Below are 26,239 nucleotides of genomic sequence, written 5' to 3'. Positions count from 1 at the left end.
GCAACAGCTCCTTTCCAGGTTTCAGGCAGGAGCTGCAACCTTACAAGGTACTGGGAACAGAATAGTGCCCTACTGGGTGCAAAACTGACTCTCCCATTGATCTATACACCCCTGTACCCTCTTAGGTTCACAAATCAGTGAGGTAAGCTTAAGAAAAACTGAAGCAGATGGTGGTAGGGGAAAGGTAAACTCCTGCAGCAGCAAAGAGCAACCACTTCAGAATTCCTCTGGCTTTTAAACACTGATGCTGCCTGGATGTTTAAGGCTTTCAGGGATCTTATTCTCATGAAGACTCTGCCCTAGTGAATCACTGTATGCTATAACCCCTCCTGCCATAATTTTATGGGTTTGCAAGTTTTGAAAGTGGATGCTCTTGCCCCAGGTGGACATCAGGAAGGGTGCCTTTGTGCTCATCTCAAGACCACTGCTCCTTTGAGCAAACTATGTAATACACACATTGCAGACAGTGCAAACAAAGAAGGGAGATTGCTAGCATCAGCCTCACCTCTGGATAACATCAGATGAGAGTTCTTTACACACAACCATCCCGAGTAATCTCCCCGGTTCAGCTCTGTTATTTGAGACAGGCAATATGGACACCTCATTTTGGAAAATATGCTTTAATCACTTTGTACCAGGCAGATACAGTCTGCAAATTCTAAAAACTTGCTTAAGTTGACAAAGTGTTAGGACCACAGTATCCTGGCAGAAGTCAGGCCCACTGCCACAAGAGGACACCACAGAACTACTATAGCAGCTACAGGGGCTGCTGGAACCTGGTTCTCCTGGTACAAGGACGGATTTTTGTGGGTGGAGAACAGGGCAGGTAATTGAGGCAGCTCTCAAGAAACTGGAGAGAGTTCAAAACATAAGCCTACTCGGTCACAGCCTTGATCAAGGATGCCATGAAAGCAGTACCAAGACTGGCCATAGGAGTCCCAGGAGCCAATATTACACATTCCCATAAGGCCTTGCATAAAAGCAAACGGTGTTCCTCAATACAGGAAGAGCAGCTGGCAACTGGACCAGACTAGGACTGAGTGTGCAACAGCCTCGACCTGAACTGGAAGTGAGCAACAGTTCAGGAAAGAGCCCCAAAAGCAGCCCCAATGGGAGGAGCTACTTCTGCCTACATATTCCAGGGACACTTTGGCCCTGGATAAAGCCAACATGCCGCTGAAGGAGCACACACCTGCCCACCACCCCAGTATGCACAGCATGGTTCAAATCTTGTTTCTGCTCTCCCCCATCAGCTGCCACACAACTGGAAACCCTGGGCATTTGGGCTCAGAGATTATTGCATTGATCCAACATTCAACTCCAAGAGCAGCTGGCAAGCAGCCACTCACTAACACACGTACAGAGCGATCACACAAAGCAGCTTCCCAGAAGCTGTAGACCTCCCAAAGCAGCAGGAAGGAGCAGCAGATTCTTCTGCCTTCCCCAGGAATCCTGCTGTCAGGAGAGGACAGGAAAGGCATCGCCGCCACCTCTGGTCACTGACTTCGATCGTAGTTGAGCACGTAGTAGTCGTGTACATACATGAGGACAGCAATTGGCTGCCCAATGATCAAGGATATCCACACTGCAGCATTCCCATAGTTGCCCCGGAGAAAGCGCCCCACAAACCAAGCCAGGGGGATCTGTTGGAGAGAATGCACAGACAGTCTAGAGTCTGGAAAGGGCAAATGCTGGGTCTTGCCCAAGAGTAGTCTTGGGGACAGAAAGGGGTTGCAACAGCAGATCCCATTGCTTGCTAGACTCCACCCAAGCTCACCTGCCAGACCAACAGAGGCCTCAACAGGCAACAACCACCCTGGGCAGCTCCCAACCACCATTTTACTCAGCCATTCAGGAAGGACCCCACTTCTCACAGGCAGCTTCTATCCCTTACCTGCGACATCATCCCCATGAATGCCCAGGGTCGGAACATCTTCAAAGGCACACTGACCAGGTACTAGAGAGAGAAGTAGCTCAGAGGACAGGGCACAATGCAAGTTGTCCTGCCTGGCAGGAGAGACTTCACACCAAGAAATGCCACTAACTAGCCTTTGCTGAGAGAAGAACAAGGATGTTCCTTCCCTCCTCAGCAGGAGGGTCAGGCAGGAGCCCAGCCTGGTTCACAGAAGTAGCCTTCCCTTCAGCAAATGATCTTACCTAGTTGCTTCTCCCTTCTCTGCTCATGCTTAGGAGTTGTGAACATCCAGGACACTCCTTGTACCAGCCTCAAAAGACACTCTGCCTACTGCTAGAGGAGAGTGCCCACCTTGTCCCTGGACAACGATAACTTGGAATGGGCAGATGGCCCTCTCCCCATGCTCACACTCTGGGCCACACTCCCAGGTGGCAGCTGTGGCTAGGGGGGCCTTCGCTCAGCTTCGGCTGGTACGCCAGCTGCGGCCGTACTTGGATAGTGCAGACCTGGCCATGGTGATCCATGCCACGGTGACACTGAGGTTAGATTATTGTAAAGTGTGGGGCTGAAGACAGTTCGGAAACTGCAATTAGTGCAGAATGCGGCGGCCCGTGTGGTTACTGGAGGTAGGCGGTTTGACTCTGTCAGCCTGCTTCGCCAGGGGCTACATTGGCTGCCCATTCATTTCAGGGCCCAATTCAAGGTGCTGGTTTTGACCTTTAAAGGCCTATACTGCTCCGGGCCAGGATATCTTAGAGATCGCCTACTTCCGTACAATCCAGCTCATCCTCTTAGGTCATCAGAGAAGGCCTTTTTACAAGTGCCGCCGCCTAAGGAGGTACGTGGGGCGGCGGCAAGGGATAGGGCCTTCTCAGTAGTGGCAACAACATTATGGAACCCCCTTCCCCTTGACTTGAGAATGGCTCCCTCTCTTGAGACTTTTTGGCAGGCCTGAAGACCTTTCTGTTTAAACAGGCCTTCTGAGTTCAAGGCCTTTTTAACATCTTTTAATATTTTTTACAGGCCTGATTCCTTTATTATCTGCTTCTCTATGCTCTTTTTACCTGACTTTTTATCTGACTACTGTTTTTTTATGATACCTGTCAATTTGTTAATATGTTTTTATCTGTTTGTTATATTATGTTTTAATCTGTTTTTAACCTGCTATAAGCCGCCCTGGGTCCCTTTGGGGAGAAGGGCGGGGTATTATAATTATTGTCTTGAGAGTTTCTCAGCTATACTCAGTCTCTCCCTTAAAGCTCTGCACCTGGAAGAGGCCATTCTGCACTCGCCTCCCCAGAAGTTTAGGGTGCAGAACGGAAAAGTCAGCCCTCTTCTCAGGCGAGGTGAGCAGAAGAATGCAGCCATCTTCCTCAGAGCACTTTCAGTCCATACTCAACATCTGAGAATGGCCCAAGCCCGTTTCCCTGGATGCCCATTTGCTGCTGTTCACAGGAAACCTGTGGAAATTTCCATTACTGAATGGCCAGCTATGTTTTTAACAGTACTTGGATCGGTGGGAGGGAAGGGATACAGGGGCCCGGGTCCCATCCTTGTTTCCCCTAATTCAGGGAAATGCACCCCTAGACTTCAAAATATAGTAGCTAAGGGGCATCACAAATATAAAGGGGTAGAACTGTCTTATCCACCCCCAATCAAGTGCTTTAATCACAGAATGGCTGCTTTAGAGAGAGCTGTAGCAATTCCCTTAAAACTCAGTGTCACATTTGTACTGGGGAGGGGAGAGAAGAGAGAAAGAACTAACCTCATGAAAGAAGGCAGAAGCCAAGAAGACAGCTGTCTGAGCTGTCCACTTCCCAACACCTCTTTTGATCATGGGTTTGTAGAAATGCCTACAACGAATGCACAGACAAATATAGCCAGGATGCCTCCCGAAAGCAACTGCACCCAATACTCAGAACTAGCAACCACCCCCTGCCTCAGGATAGTGGATGATTACACTCAAACTGCTAGATAAGAGAGCCTGGATCAGGTACGGTGCCAGCATCAGCCTAGGAACCCAATACAGACAGGTGGCAACTCAGCTCTGAAAGGCAGCACATGTGACCACAGCTACAGGCGTTGAAAGGATACATGAACTCTCACTTGTGCAAGCATTTTGTACTGCACACAGCCCTAGAAAGATTTCTCTTTTTTTGGCAGGAGGAAATGATGAACGCAGTCACAAAGAAAGGACCATCATGCTTTTAGGGAGGGGCCACAGCTCAAATTGGAGAGGACGTGCTCTGCATACAGAAGGTCCCAGGTAAGAAGAGACCCTTCCCTCACTGAAACCCTCGGGGGTTGCTGCCAATTAAGACCATCTGTGGCAGCTTCACTGATGCTTACTTTAGCTGCAAGCTGAACCTCCCTTTTGCAGAGGCAGCATAATTGTTGACAAATGCTGGAGCCCAATAGGTATGGTCCACTATGCAAACCTTTCCTGGTGAATACAGCTGACCACTGCCCTAGTGCAGAGCCAGAGGGGCCCACCTCCACTGCAGAACTCTAGCGCAGAACTCTAGGTCTGCAGAGAAATGGGGCTGCTGGTCTAAGCAGGTGGACAAAGAGAGGGAAAGGGTTGAAAGTCCACCACATTTCCACCTGGCAAACAGCATATTCTCCTCATACCAATCTCTGGCTAGGACCTTTCTGCAAGATTCTGTGCTGAAGGCAAATCTGGGTTCAGAGGGAATCCCCCCTTCTACTCCCTGGACAGTGGATCAGAACAGTCAGTCAATCCTTATTAACAGTTCCTCTACATCCCACACAGCAGGCCCTATACAGTTTGACAAAAGTGTACCTCAAGCACCATTTGTGGACTGGAATGTTCCAATTCTGCCAGAAGTAGGTCACAGATTCCGAATTCCTGAAAGAGAGGAGCAAAGCATGTGTATTTCTTTACCCAGTATGTTATTTCTTTACCCAGCACATGAAGTCTGTGGAACCCCTTGCCACAAGATGTGGTGATGACATCTGGCCTGGATGCCTTTAAAAGGGGACTGGACAAATGTCTGGAGGAAAAGCTCATTACAGGTTACAAGCCATGATGGGTATGTACAACCTCCTGATTTTAGAAGTAGGCTACTGCACAATGCCAGCTACAAGGAAGTGGCAAAAGGATGCAGGTCTCTTATTGTCTTGAGTGATCCCTGAGGCATCTGGTGGGCCACTGTGAGATACAGGAAGTTGGACTAGATGAGCCTTTGGCCTGATCCAGCCAGGCTCTTCTTAGCTGCTGTTGGCAGCCAGTGCACACCCTGCCACACCCGGTCCCAACAGACTGCTGCTTCCCCCTCCCCCAACATGGGCAGTGACGGAGCTCTACTCATTCCTAGACTCTTCTTGTCCATGTAAGCCTGCAGGAGAACGCAAATGAGAGGCTTGTTCCACCCATCACGATACAACCAGACACCACACAGTGGTGAAAGGAGACGTGACTCCTATAGCAAGTGTTGGGAATACACACAAACTAATTAGGATGGGTGAATGCTATGGACATTTTCCTCTTGTCTAGTTGCAATGACACCCCCCCCCCAAGAGAAATCTTTCCAAAGCCATTTAGACAGAAAGAAAAAGTCAGTATATATTTCCCTTCTCTCTCTTTGTAAAGGCCACACTTCAGCCAAACAAGCAAACATCACTGCAGCACCCCAGATATAGCAATGAAAGTTAGAGACAACACAGGCATCAAAACCAGAATTTTCAGACAGCAACACTCTGGGAAGGCCTGCCGGAGAGCAGACATGGAAGGGGACCAGCCACCCATTACATCAGAGAACTGCACCTGGTGAAAGCTACCACCAGAGTGGTCCTCTCTGGTATCCCTGCCAGCTGAAGAAAGAGGGACTTGCAAGACCACCTGTCTCAGATCTTACAGGAGGGGTAGATCTTCAGAGAGGTGGTCTGCCAAGTTTGCTCATAGTCTCGCCCAAATGCAGGAAAGATAGAGCACTCCAGAAGTGTGAACTTGAACTAGAACTTGAGAAGCAGCTGATGTGGGAGATACTATGCTCTGCAGAAGCAGAAAGTGTCAAGACTCTGCAGGGAACTGTTCTTCAAGAGAAGACCTCCTTTGCCTGCTTGGACAACCTGAACAATGGACACCTGTGTCTCAGCTGCCCTGTTTTTACCATCTCATTTGACCATGAAAGTATAATGCAAGTTTACTTCATGGCTTGTCACTTGAAGAGTTAAGCTGCTCCTTTAAGAATTATTCCAACACATGTCAGGAATACCAACAAAGGAAGAAATCATACAGCTGTTTTTCATCACCTCCAGAGCAACTGAGGTGAGTAGGAAAGAGACCTGGAGTGTGACATGGTCATGTGCTGCCCAACCCTCCATTCCCTGCCTTGGCCTGTCCCGAGTGCCAAGCCTCCCTTCCATCAACAGCAGCGCCATTCCTACTCAGGGCTGTGAAGGGCAGCTGAGTTCTCACTGGCTCACATGCCAGAGTTACTATAGCATCTTCACACTCAAAGTCAAGGAGAAAGGCCCATTGCGGCCCCGTGTTGCATGATGCTCAGTCTAACTGCACACCTTATCCATCGGGAGAGGGGTACCCTTCTTACAGAACATGCAGCCATGCCCCACCCAAGATAGCATGCAACTGCCCCACCCACTCCTAGAAAAAGGCTTGGCACCTCCACATTACCCTCTTGGGCAGCAGCCTGCCCCCCCCATCAATTTGGACAGAAAAGCCTCCCCCTAAATGGCCCCAAATGAAGAGCATGGGAGGGCTTATTCACCACCACTTCTCCCTCCGCTAGCAGCTGCTCCAATGGCCAAGCCCAAGGCCTCCCTTAAGGTGTCTGGGGCTGCACTACCCTCCTGGTCCTCTGGAACTACAGCTGTCAACAAACCAGCCCTGCCCACTCTGCACCACCCAGTCCAAGGGAGAGGCTTCTCTGGGCACAGGCCAAGCTTGCTCTTCTCACTCACCACCAGTCCCTGTAGAACTCCCGGTCTCCGAACTGCATGACTTCAGCGACAACGTTCAGGCTGGAGTGGAACCACCAGTAGAAGAAGATGAGCCAGATCAGGTGATTTGGGACCTGTCAGCAGTCGTGAGGCAAAGGCCACATTAACATGCTACTGGATGCTGGGTACTGGCAGTGCCAAGGTCTTAAAGTTTATGGTCAGGGAACACCCCGTTAGTTCCAATGACCAGACACTGGGAGGGGTTCCTCATCCACATTCTATCCCATGTGTGTGGGCTTCCTCAGGACACCTTGCTGACCACCGAATGGAGGCACTGAGCTGAATCAGAAGAACCTTGAGGCAGATTTCTGGCCTCTTTCCAACCTAGTCTCGGGATACCAACCATAATGACAAGCCTTGGTCAGGAGCACAGTGCCCTTGCACCCATGGTCACACCTTGGAGTTGCCCTTCAAGGATCAGGTTCACTCCAAACCCAAGTCCCAGCACTTTGCTTAAAAGGATGTCCCACTTGCAGTACTTACAGCCAGCTTCAGAAGACGCTCAATTATCCTGGAGTAGTCCATGTCCTGTAAAGAGGACCCCGCCTCAGTTTTCTCACCAGCCAAGATTAAGGGGTGCTGGGCAGAGGAGCTCCAGCTCTCCCCCACCCCTTCTGGCTCAACCTGCCACCCTGCAGGGCCTCTACAAGAAACACCCAACCTCTGTGATGGGGGAAGGAATCCCACATGAAAAAAAAACTTACCCGGAAAGGCTTCATTGAGTTCTGAATTGTGGGGACCATCCACTGAAACACAACACATCCAGTCCTAGTCAGACCTGGAAAGCCTCTGGAGGTCCTCTCGCCCCATCCTTTGGACAACTATGCCTCATAAGCCTCCTCTTGCTCTGCAGCACTGGAGTGGCTCCACCCAGATGTGCCAGGACTAGAGGAATTTCAGGAGGGGAACCACCTCCTCCCCCAGGGTACTGAAAGGCTCTCCCACCCCAGAGCAAGCTCTCCCCCTACTCCAGCTCTTGGATCAATCAGGCCGGGCAGGCAGAGCACCACCAAGCTCAGGACAGTGACTTGGGTTTTCCCCACTCGTGTCCAGTTGCTGAATGTTTCGCAGGAAAGGTCAGCAAAAGAAGAGGCTCAGGTCCTGGGTACAAGGACCAATCAGGAATGCCCTTCCCTATTTTTAAACCACCATTTACTATCATTCCTGCTCCAATGCAACAATGCCCAAGTCTTCAGTCAGACCCTCTTCCAATGGGGGCAACAGGGAAAGCAAAACTGGTGGCTTCCCTCTGCTCCCTACAGATCCAAATTTACTTTGTCCACCTGCCCCACTGGCACTGCATCCATCTGTTAACACCCCCAAGATGGCCAGACACGCAAGAAGGGGCAGCGCACAAAGCTGCAAGCACAGACAAAATAGAACCACGCCCTAGAGGCTCTCCCTGGCAGTGATTGTGGCTGCCTGGGCCCTTCAGTGCCTTTTTCATTATGCTCTTGGCACTCAAGGGGTGGCTCTTGCCTTTCCAGCTGTCTTGCCCTGCTTTTGCCTCCAAGTCTGCTGAGCAAGTGGCTGCAGCCCTGAAGTCTTCCCTGTTCCAGAAGAAAGCTCCTCTTCCCTCCCCCACCCAGCAACAGCTTCTCCCATCACTCTTACCTGCTGAATCAGCCCCACCAACAGCTGGAGGAAGAAGAGCTGGAAGCAAGAGAGAGAGAGAGAGTGACCTACTGCCTGGAGAAATCCTGGAGGACCTGCCCCACCACCCCATGACAACCCTGCCTCATGTTCCAGAAGCCTCCCCCCAGGAAATTTCACAGCAGCCCTGTCCTGTGGGCATCCTGAAGTGCTCCAGGAACCAGGCTGCTCCAGAAGTCTCAGTTGGCAACTGGAGTCAGTAGGCCCACCAACTCACTTCTGGCTACAGAAAACACGTCCAGCCCACTGAACATTTGGAGTGCGAATCATCTGTAGTCCACAGTCCATGCAAGGCTCCTCCCCAGGACCTGCTTTCCACCACCCGCCGGGTCTCTAGTTAATAGGAAGCGAAGTTCTTAAAGCCATTTTTGCCCAATGTTGCATATATGAAACAGAGATCAAATATGCCCACCTGTGGGCTGGGCAGAAATGGGTAAACCCTTTTGCCCAGCCCACAGGTGTATGTATTTGGTCCCTGTTGTACATGTGTTTTGCTGCTGAAGCAAAGGCTTTGTCTAGAACAGGGGGGAGGATTGCCACAGGGTAGGCAACAAGCTGCAGAGAGACCGGGAGCCCCATTTTCATGCCAGAGAAGCAGAGTGCCACCAGGTACAGAGACACAATGGACTCACCATCTCAAGGAGCCTGCGCAGAAGGAAGCGCTTACGAATACGCGGGGACCGGGGGAAGTTCAGCTCGTAGCACAAGGTTGGAGCAAACAAGAAGTAATACATATCTGCAGGGAAAGGGATTAACATGTGAGGAGGATCAAGACTGACCTCGCCTCCCCCAGGAAGGGAGAAGCTTCCCTTAGGGCCTTCCGCCTCAGGCCAAGGTGGCCCCATGAGTTCAGTCCTGGTCTCCCAACAGGACAGCTCCAGGCAGAGCCTGGCCACAGCATGACAAACACCACCTCACAGGCAGCTTCAGGTCACAGTACCTCTGTAGGTCAGGTTTGCTGGGTAGGACACTCCACTGGGGGCCATGTCGCCATTGGCTCTCTGGGACCCAGAAACTGCAAGAGGGACAATGGGCCAAGTCAGTCTGCAAGGCTCACTTATTTCAGTCACCTGAAAGGTGCTCCAACCCAAATCCTGGGGCCCTGTAGGGCTGCACAAAGGAAAGGTTTCCAGGTGCCATACAAGAACTTTTACCACTCCTTTTGGACTGTCAAGAGGCAAAAGAGGAGAAGGACAGTTCTGTTTTTATTCCCCCTTCTCATCTAGCTGTGCTGTGGATAGTTTCCACACACCATAGTCCAACCCCTGCCTGCCCCATGCCTAGCACCTCATCACTAGCAAGTTGCACTTGACTCAAGACCTTACATTATCCCCCCACCCCCAACCCCAGAAATACTGCTCACCAGCATGGGCTCGGACAGCCTTTGCGTGTCTCCTCTGGCGGCACCACTTATTGACGTCCTTGAAGGAGAAGAGCTTGAGGAAGAGGATGGTGTGGGTGGCAAGAGCCAGCACAGCCCCAACTGCAGAGGGAGATGAAGAGGGGGTATTGAGCTACCTCCCAGGGTGGGGGGAACCCTGCTGATGACACCCATTTGTTTCAGAGCCAGAGCAGCCCATGGCTTTTCTGCAAGTTCCTCCTCTCACACAGCTGGAACTGTGTGAGAGACACACTTCACACAAAAACGGCAACCCTGGTCTGAATAAGCCCAGGCAGGCACTGGCACCCAACACAACACAACAGGGATGGCTGGCCATTTTCCCTCCCCTCCAATGACAGATAATCCAGGAAGCAGCTGCAGCCAGCCGGTACTCAAACTCTTTGCTGCCTTAGGCTTCCCTGGAGAGAAAGGCACAGTATAAACACTGGAAATAAACTCTGCCACCACCACCAGGGTCAGCACAAGCTTGTGGGGACCCTGGAACAGAGGCCCACATTGCGCCCCCCCCCACAGGGACATAACTCCCTTCACCATCCCTGGTGGGGGGGACAGGGGCCCTTGCCTTCTGCGCCACCACGAACACAGAAATATCAGCACAAGTCACCACCTGCCTCCTTCCGCCTGCAAATGGACTTTCTAGACAGGAAGAAGTGGCAATGGAGCACAGTGCATAACAGAGCATATCCCTCCACCACTGGCCAACAAAGGTGAGTCCTGGGAAGCTCCAGTGTCAGCCACTGCAAATTCTCCTGTCCTGTTTGCTATAGGGAACATAAGTACCTCTGCAAGCTGGGGGCGGAGGGCGAGAAAGGCAACTCAGACCGTCTTTGCTGGCAGGCTCTAGAGTGGTGGCAATCAGCTGCCCATTTGTGTTCCAACAAAGGTTAACCTACCAACTTGCTGTAGCAGGAGTCATGGAGGGTAGCCAGAAAACAAACCCTGCATTCCAGGAGAAGTTCCCTTCCCCAAGCACTCACCTGGGGTGATGGAAGCAACTGCAAATACCACCAGTGCAGGGAAGCACAAAATGGTCAGAAGGTTGAGGGTGTGGAGGACTGTCCCACTGCGCTCCGACAGAGAGCCCTGAGAGAGCAGAGGAGACATGGGCACACCCTGCCTCACACATGCTCTCTTCACAACTGCATGGGCCCCCACATTGCTCCTCCACACCCCCAGTGGGTCACCTGCCAGCTTTTGATTGGGCAGAGGCCACCACTGACTGAGCAGTGGAGATTGCCAAAGACTGCTGCCAAGGATGCCCAGCAGATCTGCACCAGCTCCCCCAGAATCCTTCTACAAGTTCACCCCCCCACGCCAGCTGCACCATCCCCAGCATGCTTACCACTGCCAGCCTCTTTTCTACATGCAGAGCTGCCAGCGCGTACACATTGGCCACTGCAGAGGAAAAGAACAGACTACCCATTAATCAGCTGGGGGGCTGCAAGCAAACCCAAGAAGTCCTGGTCCAGCCCCACTTAGCCCTTTGGTTCAGCTTGATAGCCACAACCAACATGCTTTTTCAAAGCCTCCAACTTCACTTCAGCCAGATGGCTGCTTCAGGTTGCAGCTATGCACTGAGGGCCAGCAGGAGAACAGTAGCATATCCTTGAAGCACCCTTGCTCCAAGACTGTTCCCAAACAATGCAGAGACAACAGGAGCCAATGGCTGAGCACAGTGGGAGGCCATGGGACCCGAACATAAGAAGAGCCCCACTGGATCAGGACAGATGCCATGAGCCAGGGAAGAGGCATCCGATGCCTTGAAGAAGCACCTCTGCCCAGCACATGCAACTCACCAATGACAAGGCACAGGGCTGGCCAGCTATAGGGGTCCTTCAGGAACAGGGAAATGACCTGGATGGGATCCACCAAGATGCCATATCTGAGGGAAAAAAGATGACCCTGCCAGGGAGACTTCTGTGTGTCCAGCCCATTCTCCTTCTGCTCCATATTGGATTGCCCTGACCCAGGAACAGGTCAATCACTGATGGAAATGTCCAGATGACAGGCCTCCCCAGGCCCTTAGCCACACCTCTGTTCTCCATTTCCAGGAAAGACAGGCATTAAGACTGGAAAATTCTGGGGCTAGCAGCACATGTCCTTAACAAAAGGGAACACCCAAAGGGGCCAAAAGAGGACAGCAGCAGCACCCTATCAAGTACCTATCAAGAGGAGGCTAGGACCTGCACCTGAACGAGCAGGGTGTTATCTTCTCCACTGCTGTACCCCTCTAAGTCCAGGGAAACCAACTGGGGGGGGGGAGGAGACAACTTTCATTTTATTGCACTAGCACAGTGTTCACAAACTTTTTAGCATTGGAATCCACCTAAAAGGTTTCACTTTATAGTGACAGACGCTTGAGTGGCTGGTAATGGTGATTGGGCAGCAGAGCTCCCCCCTAGTAGCAGGATGTTTAATCCTTTGATGCACAGACCCTAATCTGCCTTGTTTATTTCATGACCCACCAGAACTTGAGTTGTGACCAACTGGTTTGGGAACCGCTGCTGATTTGTTAATTATAGCATGTTAGAATTCTGTCAGGCTCTTCCCCACCTACACCCATGCCTTCTGTGTGGCTAGGAGCCAGGATGGTTTCGAAACTCACATTGAGAATTTGAGTAATTTGCCATGGTGCCCAAAGAATTTTCTACTGCTAGAAAATACAGGCCAGGAGGCCTTTTTGGGCTCACAAAGTAAAGTCTGCAATTCTATGGCTCTGGCTTCTAGTCTTGCATGGGTTACCTACTCGATGCCCTTGCACAAAGTCAAAAAGAAATGGCTTCATTAGGCCATTTTCCTGGCTTCTAGGAATGCAGTTCCATCATGCAAAAGCCATGTGAGCTGCCTGACCAATGGTGGGGGCAGAGAGCCCTCCCGAGGTTTGCTGGATTTCAAACTTACTGCTAATTTAGTCACCTATCATTTGAAAGATTTATACCCCACCTTTCCTATGCCAAAGCAAATGTACAAGGCAATTTCTTCAGTTAGTCCTAAAAATGTACCAATTACAAGAAGGAAAAAAAACTTGGTTTAGGAGTCCATGATTTTAAGTTGTGTTTCCCACCCCCAGTGATGTGTCACTCACAGGTTTAACTGCCTTGATGCGATCTATCCCACCACTATCCTCCTTGCCGCCTTGTCAGTCTCTCAATGAACTGTTCCAAGTAGCTCTGAGGACTCTCATCCAGAAGCAGGACACAACACCAAGAATAAGCTGAGAGGCCCTCTGGAGCCACAAGGTGGCAGCAGCAGCACCACCAGCCAAGAGCTGGAAAGCATATTCTGGACTTCTGCCCTTCATACCCTCCTCACTTCAACTGGCCATGCAGAGGGGCTTTGTGGAGCATCCCATGGAAGCAGAGCAGTTGGGCTACAGATTTCCATCCAGGTCCAGCTTCCCAGGGGTTCCCACCCGTCTCACCTGCCCTGGAGGTCTGGTCTTCTAGCCCACCTAGCCTAGTGCATTCACCTGGGAAATAGCAACCAGCCAAGCAGGGCCTTGAATCTCACCGGAACTTCCTAGAATCAGAGGCTAATCCCTTGCAAAACAGGGCATGGCAGATGCCCGACACCACCACAGCCCTTGCAATAGGACAAACTTGCCTGCAGAGCACTATAACTGCCCTGCTATGTGGAGGCCCAGCCAAGGGCAAGGAGTGAGCAGGTGCAAAATGACTCCTTGAGACATTCACTCAGAACTGCAACAGCCAAGTCCTAGTGCCTTGGGGCCTCACCAGCTATATGCAGGTCCCCCCCCCACTCCCAAAGCAACGGAAGAGTCTAACACTTACTTGATGAGGTTTTCTAGAAAGAGGCGTGCATTGCTCAAGACCTGGAAGCAAAGAGGAGGGGAGTTAGGAACAGCAAGGAGGAATGTCAGCCAGAAGCACCCAGCACAGTTCCCAGGTCAAAGCCCTCCTCACTCATTCACTTTGGCACAGGCCAAGCACAGTGTCAGCACGACTGATCCAGAAGGGGTTACTGCAGCTATTCTCAACACTTCACCTCACAAGCACGCTTACAAGGCACTAAAACCGACAAGGCACACCATCCTGATGGGGGCTCACATTTCCAAATTGCCCTACTAATAAATGACCTTGCCCCAAACTCCCATGACACACCTATGGGCCATTCATGGCACACCCATGTGCTGTGGCACAATGACTGAAAATTGCTGAGTTGCTGGGCTACCAGAGCTGCAGTTAGCAGTTCACTATCCTGACAGCCAGGTGGCTTCCAAGAGCGCATTCCTATGACATCAGGACAATGTTTGCTGGCAACAGTGGGGGAGAGGAGAGATAAGGCAGAGAATCGCAAGTTATGCCCAGGAGAAGACAACATGCAGGCAGCACTTCAGACCCACGCCCAAGCACATAATCATACCCTCCAGGCATGCATCTGAGATGCCAGCTTTAGAGGCTTCCACTTCTGCCCTGATGCACCTGCAGGACTCCAGGTCCTCCAGCAGGAGGGGTGCCCAGCTATTAGCACATAAGGCACCCATTCTGTGGCCAGAGCAGAAGTCAACACCTATGCACAATGCCACAATCTGGGCCCTTCCCCAGGACAGAATTTTGACCCTTCAGTCAGTAGCATACCTGGGGGGGCGGGCTGCACTGGGTGACACGCAGGGGGTGACACGCACTGGGGGTGATGCGCTAAAATTGCAGTGGTTAGGAGTAATGCCATCATATTACATACCGTTGGATGTGGAATTTCCAGCAGAATGCAATGCAAAAAACCAGAGCGAGATATCTCCTTTCTATCAAAAGTTATGGCCAAAAAACTAGAGAACAAAAAGTGCATAGAACCCTATGGAAAGTGAAACTGAGCTGTATCGCGCATTTACTCATGAGTAGGCAAACTTGTCTTAGTCCATCGGAAAGGGCAGTCAGAAAGGAATCCAACACCACCAGAATGGTCCTGATCCAATGAACGTAGCCCCCCAAAAACATCCTAGAAGGAGGTCCCTCCTTCCAAGCTGGCAAATGTATTGAGCCCTAAGGAAAGTGAAACTAAGCCACATGGTCACATTTACTCATGAGTAAGCAAACATGCCTTGGCTCCTGGGCAGGTCAGGCAAAGGGAAATGTGGGGCCACCAGAATAGTCCTGATTTGATGCAATTGGAGCTCAACAAATGCTCCAGAAGGCACCCCCCCCCCCTAAAAAGAATAAAACAGAGGCTTGACAGGGTATGGTGAATATTTTCCTGTTTTAGGCTGCAATCCTATCCACACTTTCCTGGGAGTAAGCCCCACTGACTATAATGGGACTTCTGAGTAGACAAGCATAGGATTGGGCTCTCAGATTTGTAAAGCCAGGTGGGTCCCGATAGTGATATGCTTGAAATATAAGAACTTAAATTGAACTGGGTAGGGGGTGAAAATCTTACTGTTTCTTTTTTTGGGGGGGGGAGGTGAAAATTCACTTTATGGAACAGGGCTGGCTTCCCCTTATTTAATTATTTGTTTTACTTTAAATTAAATTATTTTAATTTGCTTTAAAATGTGTCCTGCACAGATTGTCATTCTAAAAAGGTGAGTCCCCCCAGTGCTAAAAGTCTGAGAACTACTCCAATAAGGTGTTAGTAAGTTAACACTGGGGGCGGGGGGGGTGTGACACCACTAGTGACCAAAATCACAGTTTGTAAGAATAATTCCATCATGTTATATATCATGTGTAATTTCATGCAGAATGCAATGAAATAAACTGCGTTGAAATATCTTTATTCTATCAAAAGGTACAGCCAAAAAACCAGTGGGGGCAGGGTGATGGCAGATCACCACACCCACCACCTGGCGTGTTGCCCCGCACATTACATGGGGGTGACACACTGGCCTCCCGCACAGGGTGACGCGAACCCTAATGATGCCACTGCCTTCAGTTTTAAGAGTCTGTACCCTGCAGTTCCCTTCCCATCAGGGATCTACTCAAGGTGGCTTCCAAGATCTGAAAATACAGTTAATGCATTACAAGCAAAATGAAATTACAAGCTCAGGGTGGCTTACGTGATTCCCCTTCTTTCATCTCAACCACCCTGTAAGGAGGTTACACTGAGCAAGTGACCTCAAGTTATTCAGAAAAAGTTATCCAGGTTCCCAAACTGTGAGTCATGGCTCCCCAGAAAGCTGCAGAATCCTTGCAAAAAACCACCGCCCTGTACAATGTATAGGATTGTAACCCTAATGGGGAGCAACAACCAACAGCCCAGGAGCAGCCAGTCAAAAAGGTTTGGGAACCACTGCAGTAAACCCTGTGGTAGTGCTGTGATAGGGGTCTGGACTCTGATCCTGTCTGGACACACTAACCACTGCACCATACTGGTAAGCACAGAATCCAGTGGGTTGAGAACGCAACCTTCTATGAAGCGACCTCCACTGGCAGCCTTCATGGCTGCAGAGGCAAGTCAGAGAACCAGAACTGCCTCCAGCCTCATTTCAAAGGGGGGAAGAAGACTGCACTCCACTTCCCACAGTAAGATGTGCAAAAGCAGAGGGAGGGCCACTAGTTCAGTGGCAGAGCTCAGGCTTGGCATGCACAGGGCCCCAGATTCAATGCCAACCTGAAACCTGGCAAGTGAAGTGCAGAAACAGGACAATGTAAAGTCCTGTGTGGATTCTGCAGGCTCTGGATTTTTGACGCACAGATGCAGCTCTGCCAGCCCTTGCAGCCAGAACAGGCTTTCATCTCCCAACCCCTTGCCTGAACAGCCTGTTGCCACTGCCACCACTGCCAGGCTGATCTACTAAGAAGGGTTGCCAAGCTGCACGTGACATTTAGTTGACTGACATACGGGGGAGGAACAGTTGCAAGAGCAATGGCCACAAGAACTGCCACCGACAGCCCTTGCACTGCTCACACAATGACCATTCATGCCAGGAAGGAAGAGGGCAACAGGCAACAGTGTTTAACTGTTAACTGGCTCCCCGTTTCTCCTACAGTAGCAACACCAAGACTTGCAGACTCTGACCCCAGCAAGGCAGGCAGCTTCTTGTCCTGCCTCCTGGAGCAACTGACTGGTTCAACTCCAGACCCCTCAGACAGGGCACCTAGTTTTCCTGCTGCTTTCCATGGCCACATTCTGGGCCAGTGGCAAATGGCACATTTGTGGCCATTTAGCACCAATCCAGCAGCAGAGCCCACCTGCCTGGGCATGAAGGGGCCACACCAGGCAGGCACACACCACCTTCTACTATACAGCTCAGATCTCTAAGGGAAATTCAGGCAGAGTGGCTCCTGCAATGAGGATGACTCCAGGAAGAGCCCAGTCATTCTGCAGGAGAGCTTCTCATTAGAGGGCATGCAGGTAGGTCAGGCCAAAGGTCAAGGGGAAGTTGACCAGACAGAGGCAGCAGTCCCAGCCACTCCTGCCACAATCAGCCTGCTGGCATTGCTGAACAGCAACACTCAGAGGCAGGCCCTGCATGGACCTGGAACAGCAGGTGCTGCGCAGTCTGCTCTGCCTGCTTCCACACACCCCCATGCAGTTCTTCTTGCTCATACCCTACCTACCTAGAAGACAGCAGGGCTCAAACTGATCTTCCCCCAGGCCACTGAGAAGATGCCCTAAATAAACCATATCAATGAGCAACAGAATGGAAAGGCTGGATACAGAGGAGTTTTTGCTCTCTATTTCAGGAGTTAGTGTTAGGATTAGTTCCAGCCTCACAAGCAGGGACTGCCAGTCAGAAGGTCTCACATATACACACCCTGTTCCCAGCACCTGCACCTCAGACAGTGGCAGGACAGAGCAGGGCATCAGGTGCAGAATACAGAGTGGGGGAGATTAATCGAGTCCTTCAGGTACCTGAACCCCAAGCCACGTGGGACTTCATAGGCAACAGAATGTCAGAATGCCAGGAACAAGGGAGTGGCACCAGGATACAGGTATCTTGTGCATCTTGTGTGCTCCCAAGGCACCTGGCAGGCCACTATGAGATACAGGAAGTTGGACTGGATAGGTCCAGCTGCAAGCAGTGGGAGGAAGAAACTCCACTGCAGACCACATGTAGGAAAGCAAATAAGGTTGCTAGGGGAGGAGCCTGTTGCCTGGGAGATACATTGCTCTCCCTTCTCCACCTGATTGATCAGGGATTAACCCTCACAGAGATCTGCCAAAGACATGAGCCTTTAGCAGGAAGTGAAGGGCAAGAACTAAAGAGCTCTTTGCCTGCAGATCAGAGCTGGTGAACTCCATAGCTGCTTGGAGGCAGAGCAGACTTATCAGCATACTCTTCCCAGCAAGCTTTGCAGAAATGGATGACAGAGTGAGGCGCTCACCACAACCTATGAGATCCCTGGGAGAAAGCAATCCTACAACCCTTCAGAAAATGGAAGTTGTGACGTGGTAATAGTGACGTACAGCACATGTGCTGTTTGTCTTCTTGCCTGAGGACCCTTAGGAGTACACATGCAGCAAGTGCTAACTTGTTGCACTGCTGGAAGAAAAGGTGAGAGGGCTGGAGGAAGAACTATCTACTCTTTGCCAAATCCAGACATCTGAGGAGTTCCTGGACACAATCCACACAGAACTTCTCCAAAGGCAGGAAACAGCGGATAACACTAGCAACATTGAGAACAACTAGACCTTCACTGGGAAGGACTCTGTGTGGAAATGAGTGACTGTCAGGAGAAAGAAAGTAAAAAGGCATTCTGAACTGCTGGACCTCCACAATTGATTCCAGTGTCTTTCAGATGCTAGCACTTAAGACCCCCACTGCAGACATCAACAGCTTGCAGAACCAGAAAGGGTGACACCAAACTGGGAGGAGTAGCAAACACAAAAGAAGACAGTAGAAGCCTTCAGGAAGACATGGACAAAATGGAATACTGGGCTGAAATGAATAAGATGAAGTTCAACAGGGATAAATGGAAAGTTCTGCATTTGGGCAAAAACAACCAAAGATGCAAGTGTAAAAATGGGAGATACATGGCTTGGCAGTACAACATGTGAGCGGGATCTTAGAGATGCAGTAGATCACAGGATGAACATGAGTCAGCAGTGGTGTAGGTGAATGCAATTTTAGTCTGCATTAACAAACTAAAGTCAGGAGAAGTTGTGGTTCCGCTTTACTCTGCACTGGTTAGACTTCACTTGGAGTATTGTGTCCAATTCTGGGCACCCCACTTTAAGAAAGATGCAACCAAACTGGAGCAGGTTCAAAGGAGAGCAAGGAGGATGATCAGGGGGCTGGAGGACAAGCCCTATGAGGAAAGGTTGAGGAAACTTGGCATGTTCAGCCTGGAGAAGAGAAGGCTGAGGGGGGATATGAGAGCTCTCTTCAAATACCTAAAGGACTGTCATATGGAAGAAAGGAATAATTTATTCTCAACTATCTCTGAAAGCAGAACTAGAGCCAATGGGTACAAACTGCAAGAGACGAGATTTCGATTAGATATCAACAAAAAAATCCTGAGGGGCAGGGCAGGGCAGGGCAGTTCAATTTGGCAGTGGAACAGATTGCTGAGAAAGGTGGGGGACTCTCCTCACTGGAGATATTCAAGCAGAGGCTCAACAAGCACCTGTTGGAGATGCTCTGAGAAGATTTCCTGCTTAAAGCAGGGGGTTGACCTATTAGGCCCCTTCCAACTCTATGATATGATTCTACAGTCCCCTTTGGCCGGATCCAGCAGGGCTCTTTATGTTCTTAATGATATAAGATGTTATTAAGAGCATCTTAATCACCTTGAATTGTGCCCAGGAACATACCAAAAGCCAACACCCAACACAAGTCACAGATCACAGGTGCCATATGTTCCAATACACTACAGCTGTGCCTTTTGGACAATGTTCAAGGGCAGCCCCAAGTTGCATCTGCTACAGTCATCCAAATGAGACAGACACAAGTCCCTGCAGTCAGATCCGCTTCCTTCAGCAAAGCTACAGCTACTGCACCAACCAAAGCGCAGCCAAGAGGCTCCTGGCCACAGCTGCCACCTCCAAAGCTGGGTCCAAGATCACTTGATTCTTCGAGATCATAACCCCAGTCAGAACAGTTTTATGCACCAACTGCAGAATCAGTTTTCCTACTGGTCAAGAGAACCTCTATCTTGCCCAAATTATGCTTAACTGCACCCAGCTCCTCAGAGCTGCCAGGCACCAGTTCAGGACAGCCACAGTAGGGAGAGGCAGTTGGATTTCACCCACCTACTTCAAGACTGGCACCTGCTCTGCCAATTACCTTAAGGAAATTCCACAGTCACCTTAACCCCTATATAGATCCCTACCATATTTTTACTGTGGGAAGCCTCATTGGAGAGGCAGGCAAGTGAGAAAGATCCTGCCAATTTGAGGAGCAAGCCCACCCACTACCCTGCATCCATTCCCAGCAGCTGCCCAGATGCCTCAGGACTCACAGGTGACAGCCTTCCACATCAGCACCTGATATCCCAAGGCACCACTAGTTGGTAAGTGACGACTCCCTTTGGCCTCCATGCCAACTACTGTGGATAGACACCTTCCCTCGTTTGCTCCATTTTTTGGAATTATCTCTGGTGGGGGTGGGGGGGGGTGAGTTACTACTTAAGCAAGCCATCTGCCAAGGAGAAGCCAGCTGTTTCCACCTAGAACAAACAGCCTGTCAACTGCTGAACACAACCAAGAGTCTGAGCACAACCAAGAGTTCAGGGCAGGCTTCGGGACACTGGTCCCTTGCCTGTGCAGGCACTGCACTTGGAGTTCTTTCAGAGTCAAGTCTCCAGGCTATCCACAACAATCATGGCTCTGTGTTCTCAGAAGTGGCTACTTCCCGAGGCACATGTCTGGCTGGCTCCTAGCCAAAGACTACACTGAAAGGGGGAAAAAGTGCTCACATTTCAGCTCCGATGCTGTCTGGCAGCTCACACTGCAGGTACAACTGCCACTCTAATTGGGCCCTGAAGAAACCAGGCAGGCAGCTTGGGGCTGCTCCTTCTACTCACCAGCATAACCACACACCAGTTCAAGATGCCCCGGTAGTTGCTGTAGCCGCTGGCAGAGCTGAGCAGGGAATCCTGAAGTCTGTGGCATCTGGAAAAGGATGAGTGAGAGATTACAGCAAGCAGAGACAGGGGTTGCACATGGAAGGGGGCCAGGGGACACCCTCAAAGAGGGTATGAAACACCGCCGCAATAGTAATCCTAGAACCTGGAAAGAGCAACTTTGCAGACCTCATGGAAAAGTGAGAGCTTCATTCCAACTGAGCAAGCCCAGTTTCTGTGCAAAGGGTCATATGCAGCAAATCTAATTCTTGCAGCAGGTCTCATTCTGCCTGCAGAAAGCCTCTTAGCTGCAGTTTCTAACTAACAGAGGTCACTAGCATGCATGCTGGAGGCACAGGGAGGATTCCAGGAGCAAAACAGGAATGCTGGGTTACCCAGAAGCTGCTAAGCTACTGCATCCTCTCAACTGGGGGAGGGGAGAACATGCCCTGCCCAATTCCCCACTCCCCTGCACAGACTTGGGATCTTCTGTTGTCAGAGCTACATACCGGACAACCCCCAGACACCTGTCTGCACACATTCAAGAGACTTTTCTAACTGAGCAATGCATAAAGATCCTTATTAGGCACCTTGCTGCAAGTTAAGGGCATCTCTTCATACAAGCCTCAAGCCTGGGCAGTCTGCTGGCCACCCCAACACCAAGAATTCAGAATCAGCACACAAACAATAAGCCATACTGGAAAGAGACTGGCAGAGACAGCAAGGGAGGCTTTTTATTCTGGTAACTTTATCTTCCAGAGCCTCCCTCCACTACTAAAGTATTCTTCCCCCACACTGACCCACAAATTGAGCTTCCAAGGGTGTGGCCCACTAGGGAACTCCTCCAGCTGCAGTTTCTGGGATCTCTCCTGGAACACCATGGCAGATAAGTGGATTGAAAGCCATCACACCTTTGTGGTGTAGATTCCTTTACTTCCTCCCCTCCCCCCACCACTTTACATTCACTTATTTCCTGGCTTAGTCCAAGCTCCAGAGAAGTCACCTGTAATGGCTCCCAGAAGCCAGTACTATGATCTTCCCTTGCTGCCTTCTAGATGGAGGGTCACCTTCAGAGCCGCTTCCATCCCAAACCCCTCTCATAGGCACCCTCTGTGCTCACTCAGGGTCCTTTTTGGGTCAACTTCAGTCTCTGACTCAGCCTAGTTACTCTTAGACAGGCTCCCTCTCTGCCTGTGCCCCCAAAGGACGACACAGTTGCCAGTAAGTTCTATGTTAGACAGCTCAGTGGTCCTACTCAGTACAAGGTGCTGCATGCATCACCAGCACATTCCACTTGTTTCACAGAAGAAGGAGTCTTTGGTGGGCAAAGAACCATCTGGCCTTGTTTGCTGGCTGCTGTGACCCGATTAGGCCATGCCTAAACTCAAGTGGGAGCAAGCCCAGCCTTCTTCCTTCTCAGACACCTACAAGAAGCCAGATCATGGCTGTTACCCAGAGAACAAACAATAGTCCAAACAAAGGGAGGGAAACACCAGAAGTTGAAATCAGCTCAGCAGCAGACCTGTGGGGAGCAGTAGTAGCAGCCAGAGGTCAGCTCAGAAGTTACTCTGGACAGCTGAGGGGGGAGAGGAGAAATTCTCACAGCTGTGGCAGCTCCTGCCACTTCTGAAGCACCAACCATACTTTCAAGCGTAAAAGCTGCCACAGCTGAGATTTCAGCATGCTTCACATTCATGGGTGGAGAGAATCTGCATCAACACCAAACCACACTGAACCATGCTGCAGAGAGGATTTTTCCAAGGTCAGGAGAATTGGCACACTGTCTCATGTGCACTAACTTGAAATGCACCTGTGCTGCTATTCCAGCCCAATGAAGCTTGCATAAAATATAGATACAGTCAACACAGACTGTGTCAAATTTCACCCTCACTGCTGGGCCATCACCCACTGCTGGGACTTCACCCAAGAAGTCAGCAATGAAGGCCCCATATTCTCAGGGAATGCCCAGTCCAACTGCAAAACCAGCTCAGAGAGGAGACTTAGACCAGAGCCAGTCAAGCTCTGCAGCTGATTCCTTGTAGCCTTTGGATCAAAGTCAGTGGATAGCCTCCATCCATCTGCTCACATGATCACCTAGTCAGGCAAGCCCCTTCTGCTGCTAGGCCAGGCCTCCCCCTTGCACACCATTCCAGCCAGATCACCATCTTTCCCCAGCTGCCCAAGTCCAACCACCTTTTCAACAACTACAGGGAACACATAGCAGACAAATTCTGAGCAGCTCTTGAGACCTATGAGCAAGAGACAGCTTTATAAACCAAACAGCTGCTTATAGTTCTAGGTGCCAGACAACTGAAGGAGGAAGCCTGAGCCCCCAGGAACACACTGAAGTTGGCAACAGCACCCATTTGTCTGCTGAGTGAGAAAAACTGGCCGTGAAAACTGAACAGGGATGTGCCTACTATAGCCAGGTCTGCCTCAACAAGCCCTATTCCAAGGCTACCTCTTGGCCAACATTTACCATACTCTCTCAATGTCAACAAGGCAAAGAAACTAGTATGCGCTACCCTGGTTGTAACTTTCCACAAAATGGGCTTCTCCAGCCAGGTGCCTGGCATTGCTCCTTCTCAGGCAAGACAGCACCTTTCAAGCAAGACTTCGAACAGCAAGAGCAACCATCCCAAGGCAAAGCTTTCTAGCTGGGGTTAAGCCTAAACAGGATACACAAAATGCCCAAGCTCCAATGGTAATTTGGGAGAGAAGGGCACAACCTAGCACAAAAGCATTTGCCCACTTCGAGCAAAGGCTGGCAGCATTGCCCTCGCACTACTCTGGTTTCACAGCCTCACTTCACTGACATGTTGCAATCAGCTGGGATCACTTGACAAAGTACATTTTAGAAAGTATAGCAAAACTGCTAATCAGAAAAAGGATACGTGAACAGGTATCAAACAATATGGGGGAACAGGAAGGGACCATGAGACTTTCTGCCCTGTTTACATCCTGGAGACCTTGCTGGAGAACCACTTATGGCTGCAGGATTGACACAGCTGACACAGAAGTGGAGCACCACAAGTTTCCTTATCTGCCAGGTGTGAAAAGGTCCATGCTGTGACTTTGTTCTAAGGGCTGTTTGAAGGGGGGGGGGGACAAAGGAAAAAGGAACCAAGACTGAAGCTGTGGGCAGAGTTAAGTAACCAATTCAAACTGGGAAGCCTTCCTACCACACTCCCTTACACGTGCAGATGGGTCAGACAAACCAGGCTCTCTCACACCCTGCAGTCATCCAAGTTCCACCCAGGCACACAAAAACATGCCCAAGCCAAATCAAATTAGCAATCACACAAAAGACAAGGCTCACCTCTAGTGTGTAGAGTGGGAGAGGCCCAGCCTATTATGACTTGTCACTAACACAAACAATACTCTTAAGCTTTGACATCTGCTCAAGTGAGAGGCAGGATCCAGATCTGGCGCAGCGTTTGTATGGCAAACCTGCTTCCTTCATGCTCTGGCCACAGTTTCATTTGCGGAAAGAGGCAGTGGCTTTGCCCTGTGAGTTTAGCACACACACACAGGTCCTTGTTATGTGCAACTTGTTATGCAAGATACGACCAGAATTTGAATTTGCTCCACTAACAACTTTAGAAAGAAGTCAACCCAAGTATGATGTTCTGTGTCAGGCAGACTCAGTGGGCCTTGACCCCGTCCTTCCAGATGAGGAGGCAAAGGAGCTTCTGAAGTAGAAATGCATCTTGCTTTTGGGCAGGGTGGAGCAGGGATCATGGGAAACTCTTCCCAGATGGAGGAAGAGATAAATGCCCAGAAGAGGTAAGGAGGTTGCCTATAATTAGGTGCAGAGAAAGCAGCACCACTTCCTTGTTGTTCAGGACTCTGATACAGACACAGAATGAGCCTCCTGGGGAGGTGTAGCAGGCCAAGGACAGCCAGTACAACTCTGCACATGGCCACTGGGAAGAAAGTGCCAATGAACTCCATGGGGTCTCCAAATAAGTAAGGACAGCAGTCCAATTCCTTGCATGTTTACTTGCCAGAACTCCCTCCTGAACACAACCACCTACTAAGCTGACTTGTGTCAACATGCAAGAACTGGCAGCGAATTTGTAAACAAAGCAGTGAAGGAAAGCGTGTGGGAGAAGCTCTGTGAAGGCAGGGTCCCTCCAGCTCTCTTCAGGCAGCGCTGTCACAGGGTGCTTTGGGGGCCAGCCAAGGACAGGCGATTCAAGTCATCAGGAGGAACAGAAGCTCTGAGCAGGCAGACACCACAGGGCAACCCTACCAGCTGTGTGTGGAGGCTGGTGAAGCAGAGCCTCCCCGCGAGAGTCCTTCGAAAAGCGCCGCCGCTGCTGAGAGAGGTGCTCAAGCGCACTCAACCCACGTGCTTTGCGCTCTCCACACTGTCCATGCTCCGCGCGTGGGTTGAGTGTGCTTGAGCACCTCTCTCAGCAGCGGCGGCGCTCTTCGAAGGACTGCCGCGGGGAGGCTCTGCCTCACCTGCCCCCCACCAGTGCCCCTAAGGGCCCGATGTTGTCCGGCTTTTCTCTGCCTCCCCCGCACATCCCTGGCAGGGGAAGCAGGGTCAGGAGTGGCCTCCCGCGGCTGACTCACCGCCTGCGCCGACCCTTGAGCCGAGCACGCGCCGCTCGCTGCTGCTGCAGCGGAGGGAGCAGAGGCAGCGCGGGCTGCACCCCGGGAACCCCGGCAGGCAGGCGGCAACCTCGGGACCGCCAGACGCCCCCCGCCCTGCCTGGGGCGCGAAGGTCACCGCCCTGCAGAGGGAGGCGAGGGCGACCCCGCCCCCCGCGGGGCCCCTCCCCCTCCTGCCTGAGGAGTACCTGAAGTCCGCGCTGCCGTCCAGGCTGACCGCGTCGCCCGCGCCCAAGGTGGCGTCCCTCGCCTCCGAGGGGGGCTCCCCCGGCCCGCGGGGTGGCCTCGGCCCACTCCCGGCAGCGGCCGCCCTCCTCCGCTGCAACGCCGGCCCGCCGCCACCGTCGCGCTCGGCCATCCCCTCAGCTGCCGGGGCGCCCGTTACCGACCGCGCGTCGGACCCCACCCCCTCAGAAGCCTCCATGGCGCTGGAACTTCGCCTCGCGGACACCGTAGCCCTCCGCGCCGCGGCACCACGGGGGATGTAGTCTGCGCGCCTCCCGCCGAGCCCTGCAGGCAACTGCGGAGCGGCGAGGGGAGGGGCCTTTTGTCCCCGCGGGCGGGTCGCCAGGGGCATGCCGGGAAAGGTAGTCTCGGCTGGAAAATTAACCCTTCAGGCCCCGTGGCGCGGTTTGCAGTGGAGGGAGGCGAGCCCTTCAACCAGCCCCTCAGGCTGGAGTGACTGCCCCACTGCTTGCGTTT

General features: G+C 51.4%; 1 protein-coding gene across 1 annotated transcript; it reads right to left on the bottom strand.

Annotated features, from left to right (window-relative positions):
• Window positions 1–604: 604 nt before the first annotated feature.
• On the bottom strand, window positions 605–26,041 carry DGAT1 (diacylglycerol O-acyltransferase 1). The gene is made up of 17 exons (XM_066625489.1): window positions 25,726–26,041; window positions 20,876–20,963; window positions 13,745–13,785; window positions 11,750–11,835; window positions 11,296–11,348; window positions 10,931–11,036; window positions 9,915–10,034; window positions 9,492–9,566; window positions 9,184–9,287; window positions 8,513–8,551; window positions 7,603–7,644; window positions 7,382–7,426; window positions 6,860–6,972; window positions 4,719–4,784; window positions 3,681–3,768; window positions 1,895–1,957; window positions 605–1,643 (listed from the first exon to the last, which is right to left on the bottom strand). Exons 1-17 carry the CDS (start codon window positions 25,959–25,961, stop codon window positions 1,497–1,499), a joined length of 1,512 nt encoding a protein of 503 aa, XP_066481586.1. The 5' UTR covers window positions 25,962–26,041; the 3' UTR covers window positions 605–1,496.
• Window positions 26,042–26,239: the final 198 nt, after the last annotated feature.

Source organism: Tiliqua scincoides, chromosome 4 (genome assembly GCF_035046505.1).
Source record: "Tiliqua scincoides isolate rTilSci1 chromosome 4, rTilSci1.hap2, whole genome shotgun sequence".
In the NCBI taxonomy this organism is placed as follows: domain Eukaryota; kingdom Metazoa; phylum Chordata; class Lepidosauria; order Squamata; family Scincidae; genus Tiliqua; species Tiliqua scincoides.
Note: the sequence above shows the minus strand (reverse complement) of the source record. Positions and strands in the feature narration are given on the sequence as shown.

Coding starts and splice junctions, on each gene's coding strand:
- DGAT1 (XM_066625489.1), bottom strand. CDS start 25,961: ATGGAGGCTTCTGAGGGGGTGGGGTCCGACGCGCGGTCGGTAACGGGC. Junction 11,836..13,744: donor TTTCTAGAAAACCTCATCAA/GTAAGTGTTAGA, acceptor TTTTTCCCTCAG/ATATGGCATCTTGGTGGATC. Junction 9,567..9,914: donor GGCTGTCCGAGCCCATGCTG/GTGAGCAGTATT, acceptor TCCCTCTTGCAG/TTTCTGGGTCCCAGAGAGCC.